General features: G+C 48.0%; 1 protein-coding gene across 2 annotated transcripts in view; it reads right to left on the bottom strand.

Annotated features, from left to right (window-relative positions):
- Positions 1-17,304, bottom strand: part of LOC135392889 (uncharacterized) — a 96,989-nt gene that overhangs the window by 53,677 nt on the left and 26,008 nt on the right. For both annotated transcript variants that reach the window (XM_064623557.1, XM_064623558.1), the window contains exons 8-10: positions 14,122-14,148; positions 13,852-14,056; positions 10,427-10,556 (exon numbers count right to left, since the gene is read on the bottom strand). In XM_064623557.1, the coding sequence (XP_064479627.1) occupies positions 10,427-10,556; positions 13,852-14,056; positions 14,122-14,148 (362 nt within the window). The remainder of the gene's footprint in view (positions 1-10,426; positions 10,557-13,851; positions 14,057-14,121; positions 14,149-17,304) is intronic.

Below are 17,304 nucleotides of genomic sequence, written 5' to 3' on the forward strand. Positions count from 1 at the left end.
GGATATAATCTCTTATAGTCACAACGTACTCGTCTTGTTCCCAAGAGACCTTCTTCGAAATCGAGAACAAGTTGAAATCGCCGGGTCTCACCACAAGGACGCGCTACAGCGCATGACCATCGAGGCAACACTACAAAAGGGCGGCATCTACCTTCAGACAGACGGGCACGGTGCCCCTGCTGCCATGCATCCATCACACTTGTTGTTAAGACAGATCTTTGTGCGACTCGTGCTATCCGGTCACCTTGCTGCGCTCAAGAATATAATCTCTTATCGTCACAACGTACTCGTCTTGTTCCCAAGAGACCTTCTTCGAAATCGAGAACAAGTTCAAATCGCCGGGTCTCACCACAAGGATGCGCTACAGCGCATGACCATCAAGGCAACACTAGAAAAGGGCAACATCTACCCTCAGGCAGTTCTGCACGGTGCCGCTGCTGCCTGAATAGGTATGCTGTATCAATGCTGTCATTGTTGTCTGGGGACGTTGAGTCAAATCACGGCCCAATGGCTCAGGACGAAAGGGCGCAACTGCATAACGTTCTGATACCATAACTCGTCTTGAAGCAGCAATGAGCAAGCTACTTTGTGGACAGAATGAAATCCTGGATAAAGTGAAATCCTTTCAAGACAGGCGACTAGCCACGGATAGCACTATAGCGACACTTTCAACTAAAGTTAGCAAAGTTGAATCTGAGGTTGAGTGTTTGAGAGCTGACTCAGTGGTCCCCACCCAATCTATTCGCGACATTGCTGAATTGAAGTCAAAGTGAATTGACCTTGAGAAGTGAGCACCAAGAGATAATCGTGTATTTTGTCTGTCCTAGTGTCTGTTCAACGGAGAGTTTGGTCACCACCCTTACTTCCTTTGCCCCCGAGCTTAAATTCTCTCTTGAGTACCCCTCAGACAGTAAGCTGAAGTTTCTTGATTTAACAATTTTTTGTCTGTCAGGCACTCGTTGGTGTTAACGGTAAGGATGGTGCCAAGCCTCTTCTGCCACGATCTAGCTCATACTCTAAGATTGTCAAATCCGGTATTATATCATCTTCGTTGAACGCTTCTGTGACAAAAAGTTGCTTCCATCATGTCAGTTTTAGTTTGTTGCGCCAATGCTCCAGATTATGTTCTGCTGGGTATGGTTATGATGTCATTTCTGCTAGGGCTCTTATGTTGTTTCGAAAGGTATTTTATCATAACACCTGTTCTACAGATGTCCCCCAATCTCACTCTAGTCAAATTGCTGTCATCCCGTACCATCACTCCGTGCCGCACAACATTTTTGCAGTCGCCAAGGATTTCGGCATAAAGATCGTTTTTTCAAATGCTTTGAAGCTAAGCAAGTTAACACCATTTTCTTCTGTTTTTAAGGGATGCAATGTCAAGCACCGTGACCCGCTAGTGCCCTGTAACCGCTATGTCGTCTATTCTATCCCCCTTGAATGCGGCTTTTGCTTTGTAGGGCAAACGGGACGCTGCCTCAATGACCGTTTACGGGAACACCGGCGCAACAATGAACGGAGCTTTGTGTCGAGCGAACTCGTGCAGCATCTCCGTGAATGCAGAGACTGTAAGCCGGTTTTCCCCGAAACCCAAGTTTTGTGCAAAGAAAAGAACACTTGGCGTAGGTTGCTCAGGGAGACCTGTGAGATTAGTACACGTGGCAACTGCGTAAGCAAGCCTTCCCTCCTTCCTCTTCGGAGGTTTTTGAATATATAGAGCTTTGGAAAATTAAAATTTTTGCTGTGTTCGAGAATTCTTGTTGTGTCGTCCTTCTTCCCTCCTCGTCTCGGGTTCCGCCTCTCTCATCATGCACCAGCTTGTCAGCGCCCTGTCACTTCTTTCGTTCAACACTGGTTTCGCAAAGGCTATTCTTGTGAGACTCAGCTGTTGGGTTTTTCACACGACTTAGGCTTTTGATGATAATAAGCGTAACGATGCCATATTTATCGATTTCTCCAAAGCTTTCGATCGCGTATCTCACGACCTTTTGCTCCACAAACCTTCACACTGTGCAGTATTGCACAATACTGTGCAATATTGTGCAATACTGTGCAGTATTGATCTCAAAGCCCTAAATTGGATTGAACAATTCCTCACTAACATAGTTCAGTTTACTGCGGTGAATGGATCATGTTCTGATCAATCCAAAGTCTGCTCTGGGGTACCCCAACGACCTCCCAATGTCAACGACCTCCCAATGCAACTATCTTCCTCAGTAAGGCTATATGCTGACGGCTGTGTCATTTATAGACAAATTTCCACGTATGACGACAGCATAACACTTCAATCAGATCTTCCGGCTCTACAATAGTGGTGTAGGACTTGGTCACTGCAGCTAAACAGGTCGAAATGCATGCAACTTACCTTCTCTCGATCACCAACACAAAATACTCATTCCTATTACATAGGGGACTCATGCCTCCCAGTAGGTGAACAGTACAAGTAGCTCGGGGTATACTTAACTAGTGACCTCAGCTGGAAAACACACATTCAACACTTCGTTTCTAATGCTAATAAAGTTGTCGGGCATTGCAGACGTAATTTGAGATCAGCACCCCCCAGTGTCAAGGTAACGGCTCATGAAACCTTTATACTACCAAGCTTGAATATGTGGCCGCGATATGGAGCCCCTACCAGCTGACTCTTATTGGAGAACTTGAGGCTGTTCAGAACAGGGCCGTAAGATTCATCACATCCAACGATTCAATGTTCTCCAGTATTTCAGCATTGAAGAGAGACAGTAACATTCAGCTATTGGAGACTAGGTGTAAGATTGCTCAAATATTGCCCAGTATGCGCAATGAAGAAGAATGTGCCCGAGATCTTCAACAGCATCGCAGTAACTGCATTGGGGAGAGTTAACTTGTCTCAAGCGGTAGCTCCACCGTGCTGTGAAGGCCACTTCGAGGCGCATTCGATGAACTAATGCGGTGTCTTGACGAGAGATATGCGCTGGCATGCAGAAAGCGAGCATGGGTGAACTCGGCTCAGCATGACGTGGGGTAGTGTGTCGGCGGTCCGTTGGCGGGTAGCCAGAGGAGTCACAAGGCTTCGAAGTATGGGCCGCCGATCGCCTCTCAGCAGTGCAATACGCGTCCGTGTCCGAGACGAGAGAGCTGCTTCGGCGGCGCTCTCCGCCAGTGCATTGCCTTCGACTCCCCAATGGGCTGGAACCCATTGGAGAGCGAGCCTATGTCCTGCTTCGTAGACAAGTTTGTAAGCGGTTAACACATCCATGACCAATGGTGCGGAGGAGCTTCGTATGCCAGAATTTTCAATTGCTTGCAGCGCAGATGCCGAGTTAGTAAAGACCACCCAATTCTGGGGGGGGAGGGGGGGAGAAACGATGTGCTTCAAAAAGAAAAGTATGGCGTAGAGTTCGGCAGCTGTGGATGATGTAAATTGCCAAAGGCGACGACCTCGAACTACGCCTTCGTCGGGGATGACAAACGCTGACGCGAACTTGCATTTCGAGATGCGCCATCGGTGTAACCGGCGGTAGAAGTGGAAAACTTCACGTCTACGAGAGCATAAAAATGGGCTCGAAGGACTTGAGGGGGAACCTGAGCTCTGCAGACCTGTAGGTCAGGAAGACGTGCGAAGGTGGGAGGCACAGGCATAGACCAGGGGGCGTTCGGCGGTGTGACAGTCCTAGGTGTGAAGCCGATGAGAGCGTGACATGTCCTCTGCGCCACGCGATGGAAATCACTTTCAGGACGGTATAGAATTTTCATTTTCCTGAGGAGTGGGCGACGGGGAACGTGCGCACGCGAACGTTGGAAGTGTCGAGCCGTTTCCCGCTCACGGAGGAGCTCCACCGAGAGTTCTCCAGCTTCAGCTAGGACTTGCTGTGTTTCAGCCATTCTTGGAACGCCAACGCAGCTACGAAGGCTTCGGGCGAGCACGGTCCGAAGGGTATTTAACGATGTTGTAGAAACCCTATGCAAGACTCGAGGGTTGTAAAGCGCAGTCGCCCTCACAAAAGCCACGTCAACGGCTTAGAGGGAGCGTTGATCATCAGTCCCAGCCGAAGCCAGAAAGATGTTGAATGGCAGGAAGCCATCGCTGCACTTTGGTTTCAAGGTGTTTGATGTGGCGGGCCCAGCGCAGGTGGGAGTCCAGGACCACACCAATGAAGCGATGAAAACGCACAGGCTCGAGCTTCCGTGAACCAACTCAAAGAGGGAAATTACTCATAGCCTTGTGGGTAAAAGGGACCTCGACGTACTTTTCGCGCGGAAGGTCCATTCCAAGTCAGGTAAGGTAGAGATGAACGTTGTTTGAGGCTTGTTGTAAACGTAGCTGAAGGGCTGGTCGTGGCTTGCCTACCGTCCCGAAAGCAACGTCATCGGCATTCACGGAGAAGGCTACCTTGCGTGGAACTATCGATTTTAGTCCTGCCATTACCACATTAAGGTAGGACTGAGAATGCTTCCTTGCGGTACGCCTTGTTGAACAGGGTGCTTGGGGCTTGGGCCGTGGGATGTGCGGACAGCGACAGTTCGGTCCTGTTCAGTTCGGTCCGTAAGGAAATCGTGAAGCCAGCTGAAAAGTCGACCGGAGACTCCAAAAGACCGTAATCGATGGAGCACACGGATGTGCGAGACGGTATCATAGGCGCGCTCAATAGAGAGTTTTAGCAAACCACGTTCTCCCACACGGTATGTTACCGTCGGCGCGGCCACGCACTGCGCATGCTCAGAAGAAGCGGACGGCACGGTATCTCTCCGGAGCTACGCTCGCTAGCTGCCATTACCGGACAAACTTACGGTTGCAAAATCTAATATGCTGCGTCGTATGCTAGTATGACACCCGCCCGAAAGCGTTCTACGATCACCGGTTATCTTTATTTTCTCATTGAGGAGCTCATACAGGACACCTAGACTCTGCGGCGCATTTGATATACATTGCGGCAGCGGTAAGCATTGTTTCAAGCGTGCAAGAACGAAAAAGCAACTTAGCCGCAACTGTCTTTTCCCCCGGAGGACAAGTTTCGAAGTATGCACTTTAGGTCCACATATTTGTGAACGTTCACGTTCAGGAAAAAAGCATATCACTTGATTGAAAATCCTTAATCGTGAAAATTTGGACAGCAGTAGAACGTAACTTCCTTTTCTAAATGGCTATCTTCTACTTCGTCTAAAAAGATGTCGGGCGTCGGGCACCGAGCGCGTCTCCGGTTCCCTTTGGTTTGCTAAAAGTGTCTAATGTCCAGGAAGACCGATACAACGATCTGTCGATGAGCACGAGCATGTTGGACTGTAGAGACCAGATCGAGAACGGGTTCATAGAACTGTGGTGGCGGCGAAATCCAGCCATTTCCTGAGGGAGCGCACCTTGTTTTTCGAGCCACCAGTCGAGGCGATGCAAAATCATTCTCTCAATCACTTTTCCCATGCAGCTTGTCAGGCTCATGGGGCGAAAGGAGGAAAGGGCATTTGGGGGTTTGCGTGGTTTCAGGATTGGAAGAACTAAAGCTTTGTTCCAAGTAGATGGTACGGATTCCTATCGCCAAGACGTATTATAAACACGAAGGAGAGCTTGGAGTGACGGCTCGTCAAGGTTTCGCAGTGCGGTGTAAGTGGTTTTATCTGGTCGTGGGGACGATCGCACATTCACAAGTTTCAACGCAGTCTTCAGCTCAATTGCGTCAGCTCAATCAAATGCGTGTGAGTGCACGTGTGAAATCCGGACTGATTACACGAAATAAGCGTGACCATATATAAAAAAGTGGTAGTTCTCAGATGAGAATACCATGATATCCTATACTCAATGGAAAAAATAAAGTGACATGAAAATTAAACTGTCCAGTCTCGTAACATATGTTTGCGTACATGCCCGACCATGGCCGGCGTTGTCAAGCCCGTACCCGACCCTGGCGCGGTTGCTGAAACCCGAGCCTGGCCCAGGCCCGCATAACAAATACAAAGCCCGGCCCGGCCCGGCCCGCGGGCGTAGAGCGCGGTATGTAGAACACGCCGTATCACTTATCTCAAAAAAACATACTGACCCGTCATCACTTAATCTTAACACAGAGCGCCTTGGGGCAATATTCCCACAGCCGCCTGGCATAGCATATCGTCGTGCAAGATCACTTAGTTAGCGTCGTAAGTCAATAAGCCATCACCTACAACCGAAGGGCGCCACCGATGCGAGAGAGAGAGCGATTATGGGTTTAATGGCACAAAGGCCATAGAGCGCCAGAACTACGGTGAGTGTGTGAGAGATTATTGTGGGAGAGATGATGTGAGAGAGAGTGTGTGTGTGGTAGTTAAAAGCTATCTACAGGTGTGAGCGATGAGATGGACCAGGATAAGAGAGAGAGGAGGATGATGATAACAAGTGAGTATGGCGGTTAAAAGCTATCTACATGTGTGAGCGATGAGGTGATCCAGGATGTCCAGGGGGTTCACACTACAGTGTACAACTGGGTCATCGCCCTGGCATCTGTACTTTAGCGCAGCCTTCACATGTTCAAATTGTCTCCGTCTCTCGAGCGACCATTCATTGCCCTCAACATAAACTCTTCACAGGTGACGTCCGGAAGGCACCGGTGGTGAGTCGGATGCCTTTGTGGTGGATGGGGTCCAACACCTTCAATCGCGCCGAGCCATACACAACACTCCCGTACTCAATTACCGATCGCACAACCGAGTCGTAGACCCACAACAGTGTGACTCTGTCGGCTCCTCACGATCGATGGGATAAAACTATGAGTATGTTGGAGGATTTGAGGCACTTCTGTTTTATATAGTTTATGTGTGGCACAAAAGACAGCTTCTTGTCAAACACCACCCCCAGAAATTTTTGCTAATCAGAAACTGGTAGTGTGTTGCCACCGAGGAGCAGCGGGGGCTCAGCAAATGTGCCTCGCCTCCTCGTAAAGCCACCACACGTCTTTTGCGCGGAAAACCTGAAGCCGTTTTCATCCGCCCACTTAGAAAGACTGTTGATCGTGAGCTGCACTTGCCTCTCAGTTGTCGAAAGACTTGATGCTGAGTAGAAAACCTGGACATCGTCTACGTAAAGGGAGTACTGGACGCCAGGTGGGATGGCTCTCGCTATCGAGTTCATTTTCACAACGAATAGCGTAACGCTCAGCACAGACCCCCGCGGAACCCCGTTCTCTTGTACAAAGACGTTAGATAAAGTGGAGCCCAGACGGACACGAAACTTTCTATCCATGACGAAATTCTCAATGCACCTGTACATGCACCCTGTGATACCACATGCGTGTAGATCTTGCAGAATCCCTAAGTGCCATGTGGTATCGTACGCCTTTTCGAGATCAAAAAACACGGATACGCAGAACTGCCCACGAACAAAAGCCTCTCTGATTTGCGATTCTAGGCGGAGTAGGTTGTCCTGGGTGCTTCGGCCGGAACGAAAACCACTTTGGTGTTTGTCAGAAATGCCTGCCTCTTCCAAAACATGTACGAGCCTTGCATTTACCATGCGCTCAAAAGTCTTCCCAAGGCAGCTGGTTAATGCGATGGGCGATAACTAATAGCATCAGACGGGTCTTTCCCTGGCTTGAGAACCGGAACCGCTTCGGCTAGCTTCCAGGACAACGGAAGTGTTCCTTCTCTCCACACACGGTTAAAAAAGTGGAGTAAGGTATGTTGCGACTGGGGTGTTAAACGCCGCAACATGTCATAGTGTATGCCGTCAGGGCCAGGTGCAGTGTTCTTTCTTGCCTGTAAGGCTCTCTGAAGTTCATGTGCGTTGAAGGGTACATTGTAAGGTGCTGTATCTTGTTTAGGTTGTTTAATGATGCGTTTTTCAGCAGCCGGTTTGTGTGACAGGAAACACTGGCTGTAATGGGAGGAGCTAGACACGTGTTCAAAGTGTCCGCCAAGCACGTTAGCCTTTTCCTCCAAGGACGTACAGGGAACGCCATTCTGTGAAAGACAAGGCACAGTAAACCCTTTGTATTTCCCGGAGATCTTATTGATACGATCCCACACAGCTTTGGCTGGAGTTCGCGCAGTTCAATGTACTCACGAACTCCTTCCACGAGTTGCGCTTGGCCTCCTCCCTTGTGCGTTTGGCTGCAGCACGCTTCCTTTTGTATTCGATCATGTTGTCAACTGTCGGGTATCGAAGCAAACGAGCCCACGCCTTTTGTTGTTACTTGCGCGTCCGTTCCACCGATGCAACGGACGAAGATACCAAATTTTGTACTCTAAAGGGCGAGACACATATACGACAAAATGCACGACACGTCGTGCGGTGAGTCGCACAGTTTCGTTTCACGAGTTGTCGCATGCTGCATTCGCAGACACATTGACGGCGACATCCCTACGATATGTCAATATGGGCCACCGGGTAGCTAGAGCAGCGCGGTCAGAGAAACATTTGTTTACACTCTATTTCAGCGCAGCAAAATTTGTGCACATAATAAAACACAGTAAACGAGAACAATTCATTCCTTATTTCATTTGTCTTTCAAGGCGCATCACAACGAAATCAGCCACGGTTTGCACTCAGGGCGCACACTGTCCGCAATTTTTTTCTCCGAACAACCCACATCGACCAGAGAGGCAGCGTCATTGGCTGCTTGGTTCGTGACGTTAGCACATCCGAATGACGACCAGCCGACAGGAGCGGAGATATCCAAGCAGTTTTGTCGCGTTGCGACGTGTCGTAGAGAGCTGCTGCGACGACCTTTTTCGCCAGAATCCGTCCCAGGATGCTTTGCGCTCTGACGCGTCGCACGACAGGTCGCACATTTTCTCGCACATGTGTCTGGGCCTTAATGCAGACCGCGTCTGCGGTACGAAGCACGAGCAACAATTTCCACATAAAAATAAAAAAGTGCTTCCGACTGCAACTCAATCCAACGTTAAATATCTACTGGAATGCAATTCATGCAAAGCACAACATATTGGCCAACACCATTCCGACTTCGTTTTAATAATGACAGATATAATGTTACAAAAAGAAGGAAAGGGTATCCCTGTGCCGCGTCATTTGAATGAAGCAGGCCACTCATTCAATGACATTAGCGCGTACATTTTTCAGTCTGGGTTTCCCTCACACCGCAGCAGACAACAGCGTGAGTCATTCCTTATTCCCAAATTCCAGTCCAAGATAAAGAAGGACCGAGGCGTTTTCTGTACAGTTTACAGGCTTAGCTCATCCCTGACCCTCTTCCATTCTGTCCGTAGTCTCTTTTTACGGTTTCAGGTTTATGAGAGGACCAGGGAGAACTCCCCTGGAAGACAGCCAACGGCCCTGCAAGTGTCCAATGGACGGCCAGCGACAATGCTCCTGGAACACTACCAACGCTGCTCTGCGTGTATAGGACCCCTCCCCCCTTGCCCTTGTATATAAGCCCCTATAAGTTTTGCCCTGTTGAAGACGCGGTTGAATGCCGAAACGCCGACCACTAGAATGTAATCTGTTTCTAAAATTTGTCATTTAATTTTATTTTTAAATGTAATAAAACTAGCAGCAGTTTTTAATCCTTATATGGCTTCCAAAGTCCCTTGTTGCAGTTCAAACGTCGCCATGCCAGTACTGGGCAGCTGTTTCGGCCTCATTGGGCCACTTCAGCGGTGCGCGGGCAGGCAGCGTTGGATATATAATCGGTAGGTAGCCAGCTAAGTGCCCGGTTATTGAAGAAGCTGACAGGTATGTGGCGTGATTGTGCTACATTTTGTCAGTATCAGTCTTGCTTGTATGGTAAATGAAGCAAGTCATTAATGTACTCACATTTTAACTACTGTTTCTTGGTATGGGGAACAACAACAATGTCTAACCTAGATAAGTTGCTTGTGTTACAAAATAAATTCATTCGGATTTTGGGTTGTCTACCATATAACTGGTTTGTTTGAACGGTACTCGCTGATTAATATTCACTTAATATAAACTTTTGTGTTACTACTGCACTGCTCATAAAAAGTATTTAGCTAATATCTGATCACTGTTTGACCTCAAAGAGCATAGTTATCCTTATAATCATCGCGCCAAGAGCTTTTGGAATATCCCCCGATGTAGAACTTGATATGGTGAACAGAGTGTTGTATATATATTACTATGTATCTTGAACGGATCCTCTATTGATCCCTTAACAGAGTCAAAGAAAGATATTCATATTGCATGCATTTAGTTTACCTTCCACTGATGCTTTTCGTGTCGCTTAACAAATGCCATTTTGTACGGGAGCTGTGAGCCCGTCAAGCCGTTACTGCGACTTTTTTTCACGGGTCTCACACAGGACTTAAACTGGAAATTCACTCACTCACTCGATCGATGGATCGATTGATCGAACAAACAAACAGACAGACAGACAGATAGACAGACAGACAGATAGATAGATACGACCAGGAATTTTGCGGATGCAGTGTGGTCGTCCTTTTGCAGGAATTCTTACATTCAATTTATCAGGGCTTAATATTTAAATAAAGCGACGGGACTTACATTGAGAAGCGTTGTGGAAAGTTCATTTTCCTCTGTCCAATTCTTCCACAATGTCAGCGTGAGAACACCAAAGTTCTTGAATCCCGCCACGACTTGCTTTTTGAGGTGTTTTCTGCTGTCGGCGATCAGACTGACGGGAGGAATAAGATAAAAATACTTATGGTGGACCGATTGCTCCAAAGACAGGCACTACACACAACGGTACATACTACGGTACTTCTGTGAAGTCTACAGGACAATGTTCTAATGTCCACGAGGAATTTGGATCCATACATTAATCGAAACATTAGTCACATTTCAAAAACTGTATTTGTGTGCATATGTAATGCAAAGGTGTGGCACATGTAGAAGCCACCCCCATCCCCAGACCGAATAATGTCTGAACACCTAATGTAGCTGACCCTCGTGCCGGACTCTGACGCGAAGCGTAAATGTCAGAACACCTAACCTAACTGACCCTCGTGCCGGACTCTGACGCGAACGAGTAACGTCAGAACACCTTACCTAACTGACACTCGCGCCGGATACGATAGGTTAGATAACCACACATGTCATTCTAGCTTTTCAAATGCATCATTCATCGCTGGAACAGGAACACGCAAGCCACCAACATAATTAGAAACTGGGTTTCGTTAACACTAACTACCCTTACAAAAAACGTACTAAAGTAAAGTCGACCACCAGCTCCTGTGGCATAGTGGTGATCGTGGATCGCCTTCCACGCCGAGACTGGGGGGTGACACGGGTTCGAATCCTGTCAGCGGCTGTGCTGTCAGAGGTTTTCCCTGGGTTTTTCGAAGGCCTTCCAGACGAATGTTGGCACAATTCCTTCTGAAGTCGGCCCAGGACGCATACTAACCCCCCTGTCCCCCACTCCTTCCTGCTGTCCTCTCTCCATCTGTCCACGTCTGTACGCCGCTCATAGCTACAGTTGCTTCGCGGCGCTAACACGGAATAAAAAAATACTTATCGACCGTTACTGTGACTTGGTACCGAAACCGACATTTAGCCCAAACATGTCAACTGGCCCAGCTTGAACTGGGTACCATTTCAGACACCACTTACGACCATTGCAGCTTGACTTTGGTACCATGTAGTGTCCACTTGCCACCACCCTAGCTTGAACGGTCGCCAGTTGACTTTCGAGTCGCCACAAGTTTGTTACCAGTTGTTTGTGATGTGCCAGTCATGAATGGTTCGTGAACGACTCAGTCGTGTGATCTGAATGAATTCATTCACGAACGATCCAAAGATTCGTTCACCAGCTCGGTTCAGAGACCTTCGTCTCTCTGTATTCGTCGCTTGTCGCACAATTTCTGCAATCCGCCGTCCCGCTGCTCACGACGGCGTTGCCATGTATGTTGTGCGCTGCGAACTTTAGTTGTAGCAGCGGTGTGTGTGGATCGCCCTGAGCGCATGCGCGGGAGCGCCAGCCCTGCCGAGAAGACGGCAGGATGATGAGGAGATGAAGTGAATGGAGTGACCGACTGAATGACCTGCTTGAGACCTCGTTCACTCGCTCAGTGAGTGAGCCGCTCGAAAGCACTTACTCTGAACAGATCGCACGCTTGGAATGATTCCCTCTCTCTCGTAGAACAGTTCTGAATAATAGCGTCGGCTCCGCCAATGAAATGGCAGTGTAAAACGTAGTCGACGAACCACCCGTCTCGACTATCTGGGAGCACCGTACCTCTGGGTTTGGAGGCGGTCGGTGAGCAGCTGTTACATGGCTTTTCGCATTTACATTGTTCTCTTGTTTTATTTTTTTTTTAAATTTTATTATTGTAACGAGGAAGCAGAGCGTCGTGATGACAATAAATTGAAGGGACCGGAAAGTAAAATTAAACTTGTCGAAACTTTATGTTCAGCGAGAGGCTTGAACGTTCTGAAGTTTCCCTGTAGTTTCTCTTCATTCGAATTTTCGATGCTTGCACGTCCAGGGGCGTAGTAGGAAACCGATAGTCTGTCAACAATTGGATCACACCGCGCCATCTGTCAAGGACCATATAATGCGAGCGCTTCCGCTCGTTAATCCTGACAACAAGTCGGCGGCAACGATAGCATGCTGGAAAGTGTGTGCGGCAGAAGAGTCTTCGTCCACAGCTTTACCGAGTCATCGCCGTCCTCACCAGTAGCTGACCGTGCCGGGAACACGGGCTTGCTACTGAAAGTTACATGTATCAGGGAGAAGCACTTGTGTAAGCCGAAACAAGCCCTGTTTTTTCGTCGTGCAGGTGTTCATGTGGGAAATGCAAGCCGATGGGTACTGCGGACGAGTGTTCGTGCTGTCTAGATGTAGAGAATGCGTGTAAAAAGCAGACAGACAGTTGCATCACAAACATCGAATATTTCGAAAGATTGTGCCTTGACACCGAAGTCCTACAAGTGTCCTTTTCATACATCCGACAAACCGAAGAGTATGAGAACATACGCGGAAGCGTAGGTGGTCTTTACGCGCTACTTGAACGGCAAACTGAAAGCAAAACCCATGTTTCTGCAAGAAATTCCGTTATACCGCTCATCGGCAATTTGCAAGATGGATATGGGGTGTTCTGGGAAAACGCCATAGAGAGATTCTTCCTGCCTGCGTCTTGCACGCTAGTAGGGATGCTTTCCCATCAGATGTCTATAAGGGCTTTGTATCTGCAGACTTGTAGAAATGTATATACTTGATGCCAGCAAATTTTCATTCCTTGCTTGCTGCAAGTTTTTCTCATGCCTTTTTTTTCAGTCACAGAATATTATCGTTATTAGTTTGTTCCTGGACGGTTAGGTTACCTGGGGGCATACCTGTATTTCTTGCATATATAGGGAGTAAATAAGATAATTTGGATCAGTGTATGTCAGCTGAACTGTGTTCACAACTTCTATATACTTAATATTGAACAGGGTTCCAAATGCCAAATTACTAATGACTAATCCTTGCTATCACAACGATAACTTCCCAGCAACCTTCAGTTCACGAGCTGCCATTGGGAACCGGTCGAACGACATCCAAACAATTCCTCAAGCACACTCAATACCGAAACTACCACGGTGTGCTGTGCCAGCCTCAGCTGACTGCTGAAATTGTTTACGCTGAAATATGCCCCATGTGAGCCCGCCTTTGCTCTCTGGATTCGCCCAGTGGTTACCGACTTCCAATGCAACTTCACACTAATACGAACAAGCGTCCGGGTTAAATTGGTGCCAAATTTCACAATCCGTTTAAGGGCACAGTAGACGCAGCTTTGCTCCCGTAATGCGGTGCAGAATAATTACTGTTGCACAGCGATGCTTTCTTTTCGCCACAATCAAGACACATGAACACGGCTACAAACCAACATTTCGAACATTCCACAACATATCGCGTCTCACATCGAGTTCAGATTTAGAGGACGCACGTCGAAGGTTTCCCAGAAGAGGGGGGGGGGGGTGCGACTTACTTGTGCTGGAAATCAAGACCGTACTGGGTTTTTTTGGCCTTTTTACTATGTCGAAGGAATGCTTGGAATATAGTATGCCCTTCGGCCCCCGAATATGTGAGACCGTTAGCTGTGGCATGGACCATTAAATAGAGCAGGCTACACGACCCATCCGGTGGGAAAATGGGTCGGTCCAGTTTTTCTGATATTGCACACAGGAGCAGGTCTGCAACAAATAGCGTACAATCAATGCGTGGCCTTGTTTCCAAGCTAGCAGTGCGTAGGTCTTACCGGTTTTGGCTACAACTGGGTGACCAGCTGCAAAAAAAGTGAATAAAGGGAATAAAGATATTAGTGCCAAGAAAGTATTCAATCGTTTAGCACCCACGGATGTTGTCACGTACAAGGATACAAGCATACTACAGGCTAGCATCTTCCAGACCTTTATCGGTACTACACATCCTGCTCATGTAATGCTAAGTTAGCCACTTTCCTCATCTCATGTGCAGTAGCGTCCGACAGAAATGATGCTTCGTAGTGCCATTCTTGCAGCATTCGAGCAGTTTTACGGCACTCCAGTAAGACCCGTATGGCAGACGAATAAACAACAAATGGTAGCTATCGTGCTATTCAGGCCTTTCTCGGCATCACCGTATGAATACTCTATTTTGTGTATTATTTTTCAGTTCATATGTTTACTGCCAAATAAATCCCGTTTTCTGAAACCAATGCCAATAAAAGCTTCGGATTTTCAGGAACGTAAACGCCGAAAACGAGAACCCCTCGCTATAATCCCGTAATAATATCCTGTGATCACCTTGGCTGTTTTCCGTAAGGGTGCGCAAGAAAAATCGGTTTCACCACGGTCACAACGAAGACGTTAAGTAAGTGTCATAAACGCTGGAGTCATCAGTCGCAACCGAAAATTCTGGATACGCTTGTGACGACTGCTCCTTCCCAGCGTCTGCAAGCTCAAAATTAACAAGAAGCCAGATTCTGACAAACACAGAGCTCCCATTTTTGAGGCGATTCAACTCATAAAGACAAGTCATACCAAGCCCAGCCTTATACCACGAGAGGTTTTACCAGGTCAACTCGTACCGGAGCGTCTCATACCAAAACAACCTTACCACAATCAGCTCTTCTTAGGAAATCTCGATACTCGTACCAGAAAGGTCATTTATGCCCCATAGAGATGTAGAAGGTCGTGCTGAAAGGTTCTCACCCTGACAAGAACAAGCGCTACTTTATCACCTTTACCATCCATCCATCGCTACCATCTTTAGAATGTTCATGGCAACTCAGCATAATATAACATACTCAGCACACCGCTCCCGAAGAACCGACTACAGTTTCAGTGAAATTTCGACAGTGCGAGGAACCTTTGCATCTCCCATTCGATTAATAAAGGAAAAAAGCTCGTTACACAACGTTCAGTCATGAAACAAACTTCAATGCCTTTTGTAGGGGCAAAGCCGTTCAGGGAGGAAATTATTGGGGTAGATTTGTAGGAAGCCATCAGTAGTATAGAAGTTATGAGACAGACAGGCGATGAGAGTTATGGGACCGTTTATTGACCCCTGGGCCGACTTCACTCGCGAATTTTTTCCCGCACGCGAACGGTGGCGCGCGTGCGGACGGTTGCTCGTGCGGTTCCTGGCGGCTGAGGGCTACGCGTGCGCTTATCGTCGCGCATTGCTCAGCCAGGGCCGACTTCACTCGCAAAGACCAAGCACCATTACAACAGGTGTGCGGTGGGCGGTTTACATGCAAGTATAAACATCCAAGGAGTAGCCATACACAATAGTACAAGTGAAAATATATTTATTAAAGTCAGTAGTGCCAGGAATTATATTGTGACGCTGTGTGAAGGAGAAAAACCCAGCAAAAAAGCTGAAGCAAAAGAAGCACAATACGATACACGTATCAAAAATTCCCTCTTGAAAATGAACATAAGAAGATTCTGATATTTGCGTTCAAGCATGCCATCATGACAGAATCACTTCAAGAGCAACGGCCACCGCGCCATTGCTTACCTTGGTCCCCTCAGTGTAGACAGCGTGGTGGTCCCCGAAGTCATGGTGAATCTCCAGGAATTCCTGGAGAATGACAGTGTGTGCAGTGGATTTTTTTGTCAAACTGCGTTATATTTAAGTTGGGCTGCAGTAGGTGTCGCTGCCAAGGCGCAGCATCGAGGACTGCCTGCTGCAGATCAACGTCAAAGGGACTGAGTCCCACACTGGAACACGCTGCCTGCACACGAAGCGGAAACGAGGGTATAACAGAGAGCTTTGCAAGGAAGAGTCGCTCCAGAGCGGGGTTCACACTACAGTTGACATATGGGTCATCGTCCTGGCATCACTACTTTAGCGCAGCCTTCACATGTTCAAATTGTCGCCGTCTCTCGAGCGACCATTCATTGCCCTCAACATACAAACTCTTCACAGGGGACGTCCGTAAGGCACCGGTGGTGAGTCGGGTGCCTTTATGGTGGATAGGGTCCACCACCTCCAATGCCGAAGGCCCTGCCGAGCAATACACAACACTCTCGTACTCAAATACCGACCGCACAACCGAGTCGTAGACCTGCAACAGTGTGACTTTGTGGGCTCCCCACGATCGATGGGCTAAACTTGGATGGGAGTATGTTGGAGGACCTCAGGCACCTTTGTTTTATATAGTTTATGTGTGGCACAAAAGACAGCTTCCTGTCGAACACCACCCCCAGAAAGTTTTGCTCATCATAAACTGATAGTGTGTTGCCTCCGAGGAGCAGCGAGGGCTCAGGAAATGTGCCTCGCCTCCTCGTAAAAACAACATACACTGTCTTTTGCGCGGAAAACCTGAAGCCGTTTTCATCAGCCCACTTACACAAGCGGTTGGTCGTGAGCTGCACCTGTGTCTCAGCTGTCGAAAGACTTGATGCTGTGTAGGAAACCTGGACATCGTCTACGTAAAGGGAGTACTGGACGCCAGGTGGGATGGCTCTCGCTATCATGTTCATTTTCACAACGAATAGCGTAACGCTCAGCACAGACCCCTGTGGAACCCCGTTCTCTTGTACAAAGACGTCAGATAAAGTTGAGTCCAGAAGGACACGAAACTTTCTATCCGTGAGGAAATTCGCAATGCCCCTATATACGGTATCGTGTTTAGGTCGCTTTCAGCAGTGGTTTTGTGTGACAGAAGATATTGGCTGTAATGGGAGGAGCTAGACACGTGTTCAAAGTGTCTGCCAAACACACTAGCCTGTTCCTCCAAGGACGTACAGGGAACGCCATTCTGTGAAAGACAAGCCACAGTAAACCCTTTGTATTTCCCGGAGATCTCTAGTTACACGGTCCCACACACACGCCTGGAGTCTGGGAGTTTAACATGCTCACGAACTCCTTCCCCGAGTTGCGCTTGGCCTCCTCCCTTGTGCTTTTGGCTGCAGCACGCTTCGTTTTGTATTCGAACATGCTGCCAACTGTC

Source organism: Ornithodoros turicata, chromosome 4 (genome assembly GCF_037126465.1).
Source record: "Ornithodoros turicata isolate Travis chromosome 4, ASM3712646v1, whole genome shotgun sequence".
Classification (NCBI taxonomy): Eukaryota; Metazoa; Arthropoda; class Arachnida; order Ixodida; family Argasidae; genus Ornithodoros; species Ornithodoros turicata.